General features: G+C 36.1%; 1 protein-coding gene and 1 non-coding gene across 2 annotated transcripts; one reads left to right on the top strand and one right to left on the bottom strand.

Annotated features, from left to right (window-relative positions):
* The first annotated feature begins 6275 nt into the window (after positions 1-6275).
* LOC120011607 lies at positions 6276-6382 on the top strand. The gene has a single exon (XR_005471059.1). It is a non-coding gene; the product is annotated as a small nucleolar RNA R71 (small nucleolar RNA).
* A 3147-nt stretch (positions 6383-9529) lies between these two features.
* Positions 9530-11087, bottom strand: LOC120010318 (transcription factor bHLH96-like). The gene is made up of 3 exons (XM_038861089.1): positions 10517-11087; positions 10085-10447; positions 9530-9971 (listed from the first exon to the last, which is right to left on the bottom strand). The coding sequence occupies exons 1-3, from the start codon at positions 10967-10969 to the stop codon at positions 9879-9881; spliced, it is 909 nt and encodes a 302-aa protein (XP_038717017.1). The 5' UTR covers positions 10970-11087; the 3' UTR covers positions 9530-9878.
* Between the last annotated feature and the right edge of the window lie 1058 nt (positions 11088-12145).

The raw sequence follows: 12145 nt of genomic DNA, 5'->3' as shown, positions 1-12145 counted from the left end.
AGGTGCAATTTACACCCACTCGTGCCAATTTTTTCTTGGAAAATTTTATATGCATACCATAAATCTACTATCTTTACATTACTTTTAAATTTTTTGTACTCTACATAAATATTTTTGCATACAATGACATATTAATCCTTAAATTAAAATTTTAAAATAAATTATTTTTTGCATATCTATCTATCTATCTTGTACACGATATTATAGAGTTGAAGCTTAGAGAAATTTCTCCCCCATTTCTATCGTGTCATGTAGGAGAGACATTTTGTGTCTACCTGTCACATGGAAAATATTATTTGAAACTGTAAATGATGCTTTGGTTCATGGTCTCTTTAGTAATGTGCAATGTGAAAGGGATTAATGTAATTCCATGTTTTCTTCGAAACTTTCAAGAGTTTACAAAGACGTATGTATAATGCTAAGGTGTTGCTAATTTAAGAGACTGTAATGTTGTGGGCTTTTGGACTTGTACAAGTGTTGTGCATGGGGTGTTCTGATTGTCTTTCATTCTGGTCTTTTTCATTAGCAAGTACATGCTTATTCTGTGTGCTGTGCTTGGGGTGTTCTGATTATGTCTTTCATTATGGTCTTTTCATTAGCAAGTAGGTGCTTATTCTTTACTCTCTAATGATGCGTCCTCTTGAAAACTATCGCTTAGATAGTTTGAGTGGATTCAATGAATCATATGCATTCGATATATCTCCAGTTATTAATCGGTTTACATTCCATGGATGGCTTAGTTGGTTAATCAAAATAACATCAAATTCATGTTACTCTGTAGAGCATAAATGAATACTATTTGTTGGGATTAATGAACTTGCATTCTGGGGCCATTTAACAAAAAGAAATTTACAAGATTTACGTCTCATCCATCATGCATCCTATAACAGTTGGGGTGTTTCTTCTAGAACTGTGCAAATGAAACCGAAAACCGGATCAAAACCGGTAACCGGACCGGTCGGTCCGGTTTGGATCAGTTAGTTGACCGAGTTTGGTCAAACGGTTTCAAAAACCGAAACCAACCGAGTTAAGTCGGTCCGGATATGGTTTGGAATTTTTGTAATCACCGGTTAACCGGACCAGACCGGTATATATAATATATAATATTTAATACTATAATGTCTTTAAATATGGACCATTGAGATATAATATATAATTACTAATGTTATGTATCATTAGATTAAGACATTAAGTGATTAACTATGAAATATTAATATAATATATATCATTCCTTGCGATTTTTTTTGAAACATTTTTATCAATCCTTTAAGATTTGCTTACAAAATAGATATTTTACGAAAAACCATAATCGGACCGAAACCGAACCGGTTAGTCGGTTAACCGTAGTAACGGGTTTTGATGGTTTTGGATTGGTTTTGGTTTCAGAAAATACAAATCCGTAATTTCCGGATTGGTGACGGTTTGGCCTCCACGGTCCGGTTAACCGAACCGTGCACAGCCCTAGTTTCTTCCAATCACATGTGCAGACTTTGCTATTCTTGATCAAGTGAGTGCAGAAAGGCATGCCACGACTTTCCTTCAAGATCTCAATGCATCTCAAGCCAATTGGCAAAGGGTATGAGATTCTTTTGATATTAAGAACGATAATAAACTGCTAAGCATTGATTGTGTTACTTTTGGATGGAAATGTACGTATTCTAATATATGATTCATGAAAAACAAAATCAAATGATTTCTCTTCAACTGGTGCCACAAAACTATATCTCAATCTCGACATACCAGAAGCTAACTAGAGAAATTCATGCTATGTTATGTATGGTTTGCCTATTCCACATGCTTTTACATACTATTATGAATATGTAGGAATTAAAAAGTTAGAGAGAATAGAATTATGCAGTGATTGTTTAACCCATGTGTTGAACCTTCTTCAAGTGCAAATTAAAAAAGAAAAATAAAATAAAATTTGTCAATGCATATCGTTGATGAGGAACTATGGGGTTATAATGTGCAATACCAACAGTTCTTGGGGCCAGATTAGTTTGCCCAAAGTCTTGAGTACGTTTTTATCCACAGCATATCTCAATCTTGACAAACATGTATATCTTAGTCTTCACATGTCATATAAACTATCATTTCATAATTGAATGTCACTATCCTGTTAGCATAAGATTCTCTTTTCAACAAAAATATCTATTTGTCTTACAAAAGCATAGAAAGACATGGAAAGCATAAGGGAAATAAATACCGCAAAATAGACCATGGAAGCAATGCATTTTTTGTTCAGTGTTAGATCTAGTGAAACTTAAAAGAAATACGTTGGATTAAGTGACTCTGATGTATTGTTTAGATGGTTGTATTGATCAGGAAATATAAGGCCTCTATTTTGTGTTGACAAATTGGGTGACTTTATCAATTGAAAGATTAAAGGGGCAATTTGAGGCTGCTGTATATAGAGTTACTTAGATCTCCAATAACTTCCACGGTTGAATTGGGTCTTTTTTGAATCAAGTTATATGCTTCTTTGTAAAACCAAATGCTGCCCTAAGGACATATTATAGCATAAAATCTTATAATTCATTCGGTGATCATATAAGATGCGCGTAGCGTAGGTGTGCACCTAGTTTAATACACGGCTAAATCATATATACTTTATATCCCTGAAGTTTCACATAATTATCGTTTATGTCCTTAAAGTTTAAAATTTATCGTTTCTATCCTTACGTTTTCAAAAGCTAATCATTTATGTCTCAGTTTCCCTTTGCCAACGAGGAGTGCCGGATTTTGCTTATCTCGCCTCTTTTTTTCTTGTTCAATAGCAGAGTTTCAATTTCGATGCACGAAATACGTTGGTGGTGGACCAAGCAACCCATTTTAGATCCAGGTCTATAGCTTCGCAATGACTATGGTGGTTTGAATTTAGGGTTTTTTGTTGCTCATGCTTTCAAGTTTTGGGCCTGAATCATAAATGGAAAAACACAATCCAAATTATCCATGACGGCTTCCACTTCAATTCCTATACCAGTGGCGGACGAACTACCCAAGCAGAAGATCGGCGATCGCTATTGGTGGATGTCGCGAAACACAACTTCAAGGTGCCTATGAGAGATGATTCATCTACTATATCCACAGTGGAGAAGGATGAAACATTTAATATTACCCTTGTCAGAGATGATTCATTCCCTATACAAGCCTAAAGGAAGAAGAAGAAGAAGAATAGCAGTTGACAATTTATTTATTTATTTTTAAATTAAAGTTTGTTATGATTTATGAATTGGATTTTTTAAACGATTTGGATTTTTCTTTTTAACAAAAATAATATTATACACAAGGGTATTTTGGTCTTTTCATCATAATTTTGTGTATAAACTTATAAATTTATGGTGTAAACTTATAATGTGTAAAGGGTGTATAGATAAAATTTACCTTTTCTTTTCTTTTATAGGTCAAATTACTCTCTATTCGCTTTTGTATTATATTATGTGTATTAGTGTATATATGATCATATATGCAAGAAAGAAATGAATTAAAAAAAACCCCTCACTAATCATGAAACTTGTGGTTTATGGATTAATTGTCCATGTGAGTCTAAAGAATGTTTATGAAAATAGTAAAATATCAATTACAAATGGTGACTTATTTGTTCTTGCGTAATTTACCTGGCAAGTCTTGTTTTCGATGAATCATTGGTCCAACTGTAAAGTTCGATGTAGCTTCTATTTAGTTCATAATTATATGGTGGGTTCATTGTATTCAAAAAGGCACTTACATTGAAACCAGCTCCAATGTTTTCTCATGCACTTTGTTAGCTAGGACCTAGAACCTAAAATCTAGATAAAATTAGGAGTTTGAGTGTGATTATTTGTTAATATTTAACTTAAAAAGAGTAGATTCTGTGTTGTTAGGAAGGTTCTTATTAATACAAAGTCAACCTTATAAAAAAAAAAAGGTTGGAAAACAATATGATGAACATTATTTGCACCTCTCATTTTACTAAGTACACCTCATTAACCTTGCAAAAAAACCTAATCTGTCAACACTCCCACTTGACCCTACCATTCTACCCTAAATTCTCCAAATCTTTTCTCTCCTCCTTCTCCTTCTTCTCTTACTTGATGGTGGGGATGATTGTTGGGTCTGATCTAGGATAGGTGATGTAATAATTCTCGCGTAGAATTCTGTACTGCACAGCTGTTGTAAAATCATCAATTTCTCCTTCATCTGAGCTCGGATTCATGAACCGTAAAATTCTGCAGAAACTAGACATCCGTATCTTTCTGTACATATATGGCATGCATTCTGGTTCATCCTGAGTTGTCCCAGAAAATTATTTCAATCCAGCGCTTTGGCACAACTTTTCTTTCAGCATTTGATGCACAAATAGCAATTCAATTCAATGTGGGATGAGTGTTCTTCTATAATGAACTAAAATAATATACAATAAAAGGAACGAATTTACCGGGTGGGTTGCCTCCCACCAAGCGCTTTATTTAACGTCTAGGCGAGACGTAACTCTTCAAGTAGTTAAATTAGTGAACTTGGAAGCCCACTTTCAGTTCATTGGGTTGTAGCAATCGTCTTCCTCTAGCAACACCCAGTTCAACATCCAAAGTATGCCTTTCGTTACTCAGAGTTGTAAGAGCAGTTGATTCCTCAAAAGGATTTGAATATCCTTTTTCCCTTTTTCCGAAAATAACTTGTTGGAGGATTTTATCTTGAGGTACTTTCACAATTGAGGGGAACAACTTGTTAGTGGATAAAGGAAAGGACTCAAAGGCGGGAGTATGCTTACCTCTCTCGTATGGCATGACTCTAGGTAGATTCATAGACTCAACCTTAGTTGGATGTCCTACTTTCTCCACAATGTAATCTTTAATGGTGAGCACTTTCTCCATTGATTTCTCACCTTGTGCTGCCATGAGCTTGAAGGTCACTGTCTCCTCGTTATTAGTCATTGTCAGCGTGCCTTCATACACATCAATTGTCATCCTTGCAGTCTTCATGAATGGTCGTCCCAAAATCAGTGGAAACTCTTCTCCATGACCTTGGCGATCTTGCATATCAAGCACTAGCAAGTCAGCTGGAAAAATCAGTCCATGTACCTCAACGGAAACGTCTTCTAGTACTCCTTTAGGATATCGAATAGATCGATCAGCCAATTGTATGCCCACAGAGGTCTGTTTGAGCTCACCTACATTCAAAGATTCAAAGACAGAGAAAGACATTAGATTAACTGATGCACCCAAATCTAATAAAGCATGTTCAAAATTTTGATTGGCTATGCAACAAGGTATAGTGAAACTCCCTGGATCCTTAAGCTTTGGTGGCAACTTCGTTTGTGATATGGCACTACACTCTTCAGTTAGTTGAACCACCTTATTCTCATCTACTTTCTTCTCTTCTTGCACAACAGAAGGTTCCAAATCCGTCTTTGGGATTGTCTTTTGCAATGGTGGTACTTCTTCTTTATTTCTCCTAAGACGCCCTGGAAACGGGATTGGAGGAACATAAGGTCTCACAGGTGGAGCAGGTTTATCGGGGTCAGGTAACCCATACATGATCGCACGACGCGACTGTTGAAGCGGCTGCTCTTGTTCTTGAACTTTCTGCTCTTCCAACTTTCTAGCAACTCGGCTTTGTTGCTCATCATATAGTGTGATAGCCATGGCATGCTCCCTATGGTTCGGATTGATCTCAGTTTGGCTTGGAAACTTTTCAGCCTCCCTTTGACTCAATGCTTCAGCGATTTGACCTACTTGTGCCTCCAGTTTCTGATGATTAATTGCCAACTGCCGCACCATATCTTCTAATGTAGTGGTAGGTGGATTGGCTTGGTTTTGGGTATTCTTCCAAGAAAAGTTTGGATGTGCCCGAAAACCTGGATTATAGGAGTTAGAGTAGGGATCAAACCTTGGATTTCGGTTATAAGAGTTCATCATATTTGCTTGCTCTTGCACAAACTCTGGGAAATCCACTCCTTGAGGGCATGTAATGGTGGCATGGCCAGGAACATGACATATGGCACATAGCTCTTGTTGAATTGTACGCCCATTCATCGCTAGAAGCATGTCCAACTTACTAGCAATGGCGTCAACCTGCGATCTCGGTGCAAAAGTGTCAGAATTATTAAGTTCATAAACACCAGCTCGCTTACCTCTGACTTCCGAATGTTGCGTCTCAATAGCTAGTCTCTCAAATAAATTTTGACATTCGGTTGGGGCATATTCCTAATCGATCCCCCTGCATAATTATTAACTGCAGCTTTGCTATAAACTGTCAGTGCCTTATAAAAGATGCGCATCAACACTAATAAAGGCAAGGCATGATGGGGACACTGAGTTAACAAATTATTAAATCTCTCCCATGCCTCAGAAAACGACTCATCAAGTTGTTGTTCAAATTGCATGATCTTATCCCTAAGAGCATCAGTTTTCTGAGTTGAGAAAAATTTTTCTAAAAATTTATTTTGTACCTCAGTCCATGTCGCCAGTGAACCCGGCCTCAAACCATTAAGCCATGTCCTTGCTTTGTCCTTCATAGTGTAAGGGAAGATCTTCAACCTCAAGTGCTCCTCAGTAACTCCTGTAGACAAAGACATGCTAGAAACCATATTAAAAATTTCACGAATGTGAGTAAGTGGATCTTCCGAACTTAGACAATGAAAATAAGGCATCATGTTAAAGTGTATGGTCTTAAGCTCGTAGTTCCTAGCTGCCGTCGGAAGTACGATGCAAGACGGAGATTCCGGAATAGTGGGGATGTCAAGATCACCCATCGTTTCAGCTGGAACTATTGCCGCCATCTTCTTGTCTTCGGTTGAGGATTCTTCGCTACTTTCACCTTGATTCTTGTTCCTCAGCAAACTTTCAATGTTGTCTATGTAAGGTTGTAGCTCTCCTTTCAAAGAGCGTCTACCTTGCATAAACCTGAAAAAATTAAAATAAAAAAAATAATTAAGTACACAATTAAACTAAATTAGTCCCCGGCAACGGCGCCAAAAACTTGATGTAATATTTCTCGCAAGTGCACAAGAGTCTATGAATAGTATAGTGTATGCAAGTACGAGGTCGATTCCACGGAGACTAGTTAATCTAATTAATGTACCTAACGTGATGAATGATTGAGATTTGGGGAAAAAGGAAGAATGATTGATGTAATAAAATAAAATAAAAACAAAGAAATAAAATTCAGATTTTGTATCCAATAAGAGAAGAACACTAGGGCAATGATTTCACCTAGTAATCCTATCACAAGCATCCAATTAACAAACACACAATTATGGTTCCGATTCAAGGGTTGATTCTTTCTTAAATATGTTGGTTCGTTCGTTCGCGGTGCCAACAAATATTATTAACAATGGATTGATCCTGTTCGGTTCACAGTTTTTAACCCAATGCTAACAACTCATTGCGATCTAAAGAACTATAACAACCAATCAATCCCCTAAACCTTGTTCATGGCAGTCGACAATTGATTTCCCTAATTTCAGTTCCACTAAGACACGTGAATTCGGTTCGTTCCTTAGTCCTAGCTAGATGAATCTAATTGAACATTCAATTGGTGGCCAATCAACCAAACAAACAATAGATTATAAGCATAGAAATTAAAGACAAGAATCATGAACCAAAATTATGCATTCAATTAATTGAAGTACTTGCAATAATCATACTAGGCTACATCAAGCCCTAGCAAAGAAGTTTAGCTACTCATGTTATAAGAACACAAGGAAACTAAATATGGGAACACCATGAATCAAGAACAAGAACAAAGAGAAAAGCTAGAGAGAAGAACAAGAACAAAAGCTAGAGAATGTGGCTCTCTAAATTCGTGTCTTCTATTATGCTAGAGGACTCCCTTTTATAGTGACAAAAACTTCCTTCAATCAATGCCAATTCCAAATCATTCTCTGATTTCCTTCTCTCAATATGATTCGGTTTTCCTTGCTTCCCTTTTTTTCTTGCCAAAATATTTCCTTCAAAGTCCTTCACACCAAAACTTCCTTTTGCCTTCCTTCTTTCTTCCTATTGTCAAGTGGTGGCCCCACCTCTTTCACTCTTCAAAACCTTCCAAGATTCACTTTCCTTGATTAATTTGTCTTCTTTTGATTTTTTTCTTATTCTTCTTTTTCGGAAACCCTATAATGCCCTTTGTTCTTGTTTGATTAGGATTGGACTTGAAATAACCCTTGAATTTGTGGGCTTCTCTGTTGGCCTTAAATCATAGGTCCAAGAAATACTTTTTTTTTCACCATTTTGTGCAAATTAACCTACAAATCAAACCAAAGATAAATTATGCAATATTCATGTCCATTCCCATAAATAGAGACAAAAATAAGTGTAAATTGAGGTACAAAAAATATGTAAAATATAGTACGATCAATAGGCCCAGTTGGGACATCAGGTATGAAAGGCTAGTCTGGGTTTGGGAAAATCGAACTATCCGATGACAGCGGTTTAGACCCCGGCGGTGGAGTTGAAGTGGCTGGAAACAATGTTTGGTGCATAATTCTCCGATGAGTTTTGTCAAAATTAGTATCTCTTATCTTCAACCAATTCATTGCTTCTCTGTTTGTGGTATTTGCTAAAGACACAGAGAGAGATTGATTGAGTGTTGCGTGTGAATGGAAAGGAAGCTTCTTTTGTTTGTAATATTTAAAAGAAAGACCGGTCCGGGTTTGGAAAAACCGGACTATCCGACGGTGGTGGTTGTGGAAGAGGTGGTTGATACCCTAGTGATGGAGCAGAAGTGGCTGGAGTGTGCTTGATATTGTTACGTTTTAACTGTGGTTTATTTAGATTGTGATGTACTTAGTTAGAAATAGGTTCATAGTGCTCATCCACCAATACAATTAACCAATGCAAACTCAGTTTAGGCTTCATTACTATATCACGCACATGCTTATGACTATATTTTACTGTATAGATTTGAATAAAAAAGAAAGAAAAAAAAAGTTCAAAAGTATTGCACCTTTTTTGACTACCTTTTCTTTTTCCATAACCATCATAGCAAAAAAAATTGTTGTTTATGTTAGGACGAGGAGCAATGGAGCACTAATTTTAACCTTTGGGTAATTTTAATAGTTTATTTTTCTTTTTTAATTAGGTAATGGGGATTAGGGGTTTTTAAATTAATTAAACCCATTATATATCACTAAGAGTTGGTGGGCCTTAGTAGGGGGAACATATATAATCTTCAAGAATGACAGATTTGAAAGGTCTAATTGAGATTGTAGTTTTTGAGCATGGCCCATTGAATAACATATTTAATTATATGGATGGCCCATGCTTCCTACCAAATTCTAGTAATTCACATTCACATATAACTCCCAACTCCATCACATACATTATTGGTTGGAAAAGCAAAAAGTGTTTTAAAAAAAAAATTACAAATATTAAGAGAAGTTTTCACTTCGGGGCATTTGGTTGCTAATCCAGTGAGTGTGAGTATGAGTGATTCTTACCCTCGACTCGCCTCATTCTTCTCTCAAAATGCCAACCAAATGCCCCGTAGAAAACATAATTGGAGAGACATTACTTGCACATTCATAAAGAAATGTTAATGAAGAAACATATTGAGAATCACAAATTCCAATGTTATTTAATTGTAAAAACAGAACATCTCATATCGGATTGACATATAACCCAACTGAGTGGTTTATGAATAAAGTTAAACACCTCTAACATTGTAAACGAGTATAAATAAAACCTTGAGAATAAACAATGTATGCAAAGAGAACAGAGTCCAAAGAGGACAATATCTCATGTGGGTTTAGTGCGTCCGTTGTGCCACTCGGACCTTTGAAAATGCATTTTTTGCCTAAGAACCACTGGCGATGAGCCCATGAAGATCAAATCTGTGCAGCCCATAGCACAAATCGAACAATATCTTCAATATGTTTGGGCTGAGAATTTCAACATTAATTAGCACATAATATTATCTTGAATCCTACCTAGCAACTCATACACTGCTGTTGCAATCTCATCTACTGAAGTCAGCTTACACTCATCTTCTACCTGCATTAATCAAATCATGCCAAGAATTTAAAAAACCCCACATCAAAAATTACATGAGTTATTTTTTAATGTTTATTTGTCTTGTTTAAGTGAAATTCAATTAAGTAACAGACCTTGGCACTGACAGAGTAGAGGACAATCTGTTGAGCTGTTGTGACATTAAGGTGAAGAACAGTGAGATACAGAGCCTGCAACCCAGAAACCAACTTCAAGAGCTGCTTAGACCGCCTTTTCGACCTTATTTTGATGTTGGCATGAGTCTCCACCATCGTCACTTCTACATCTGCAACTTCGGATTTTGAGTACTGTGGGAATGTGAAGAATTCCGAAAAAGTTTGCGACTTATTAGCAGTATCATCATCAGCATCAGCAGGTTTTGCTGCCTTGATTTCTTTGTGGGCATCAGTTAAGTGTATTCTCTGCTCAAGCTCCTTAACGAAATTGATCGCGCCGCCAATTATTGATGCTTGATCACCCTGCACGTACATACATGAAAGCTAATTAATTAACCAGAAAATGTAACAAGAGTGATAAATGTAGCATACCCTTCGAACGTAGGATTCCGGCATTAGAGATCGAAGCACGGAGAGATACTCATTCATTTGTTTTCTTCGATTGCGCTCCACTGCGATATGAGTCATTCTTTGATTCTCGATTTCTTCTTTGTTCTTTCTGCTCCTGGATCGGCGTCTCTTGGGACGTATAGTAGTAGTAGTAGTCGTCGTCATGTCCGCTGATTTATCTCCGTACAGAGCGTTCAAATCTGAGGCTGCATTGTTAGTTGCTTGCATACTGTTGAAATCAGAAATAGAAGAATTCCAACTGTCTGTTTGGTTGTCGAGAAAATAAAATGAGCTTATTCCTTTCTCTTCCTCTTCTTCTTCATTTTCCAGGCCAATAATGTGGTTGCTCCAATTGTTTTCTAGCAAGTTGTAGAGATCTTGTGTGCTGTTGTGTGCAAACAAACCTTGTGGGAAAACTACTGCCTCCAGTGCCATTCTCTCTGTGTTTCTCACACATACAGAAACTGATGAAGAAGCTTAATTAATTAAAAAAAGAGACGATCTTTGGGGTTTATGGGTGGTAAATGAATGGATGGTGAAATGGGTGCTTTTTAAAGGGCTAAATGGAACAAATCTACAGGCTTATTGCACGTGAAATCATACTGATTATGGAGGAAAATTTTACACATCATTACCATTTTTGTTTATTATTATGTGCTATCTTCTCTTCTTTTCTTTTCTTTTTTACGTGAGATTCCATAGGACAAATACTCGAACCCCATCCCTGAAGAAATACCTCTATACCCTTATTCTCATGCTGTGTAATAAGGAAAATGCTCGAGACCCCTAATTTATAGTTCTCATGTTACTCCAATTCGTGGAGTTCATGGAGTATAGAAAGTTAAGTGAGTTTTATATGCGTGTTTATAATTGATGACTATCACACATGTCACATAAGATTTGGGATAAAATGTAACTTATAAATACAGTGTGAATAAATTTCAATATATAATTGTTATAACAAAATCACAACAGAATATACAAATAAACTATTGCAGATAAACTCATTTCAGATAAATTTCAATATATATTAACCATAACAAAACCAAAACAAATAATGCATATAAATTTAGTGTAAATAAATTTCAACACGTACTAACTATAACAAAATCACAACAGATATTTCATAATAGAAAGTGTAGATAAATTTAGTGTAGATAAATTTAATACAGATTAGTTTAGTGCATAATTGTGGTTATACGATTCACAAATCCGATGTACAAATTTTGAGTCTCGATTTCACCACTAAAATATTTGAATCTTCAAAAATGTATTAGAAATAATTTTGTGGGTCTTATAGTCTTCTTTTGAACACCATAAAAATCGTTTAAATCAGAGCTCAAATGAATGAGTTGTGGGTATCCGAACACACTAACGTCATAAACACATCTCTGATGTACAAACTTTAAGTCTCGATTGACCTCTAAATCATAAGAATCTCTGAACGTGTATTTGACACAATTATGTGGTTTTAGAGTCATCTTTCTAAAGCCATAAAAATTGCCTCAATCGGAGCTCAAATGAGTGAGTTATGACTGTCAATACATTGACGTCAAAAACACAACTCCGATGCACAAACTTCGAGCCTCAATTTGACCTCTGAAACATTCA

Source organism: Tripterygium wilfordii, chromosome 12 (genome assembly GCF_013401445.1).
Source record: "Tripterygium wilfordii isolate XIE 37 chromosome 12, ASM1340144v1, whole genome shotgun sequence".
Classification (NCBI taxonomy): Eukaryota; Viridiplantae; Streptophyta; class Magnoliopsida; order Celastrales; family Celastraceae; genus Tripterygium; species Tripterygium wilfordii.
This window is presented reverse-complemented; position numbering and strand designations above follow the sequence as displayed.

Excerpts from the sequence above, each read along its gene's own strand:
- LOC120010318 (XM_038861089.1), bottom strand. The coding sequence starts at position 10,969 with ATGGCACTGGAGGCAGTAGTTTTCCCACAAGGTTTGTTTGCACACAAC. Across the intron at positions 10,448-10,516 it reads CGGAATCCTACGTTCGAAGG|GGTGATCAAGCATCAATAAT; the intron begins GTATGCTACATT and ends ATGTACGTGCAG. Across the intron at positions 9,972-10,084 it reads TCTACTCTGTCAGTGCCAAG|GTAGAAGATGAGTGTAAGCT; the intron begins GTCTGTTACTTA and ends TGATTAATGCAG.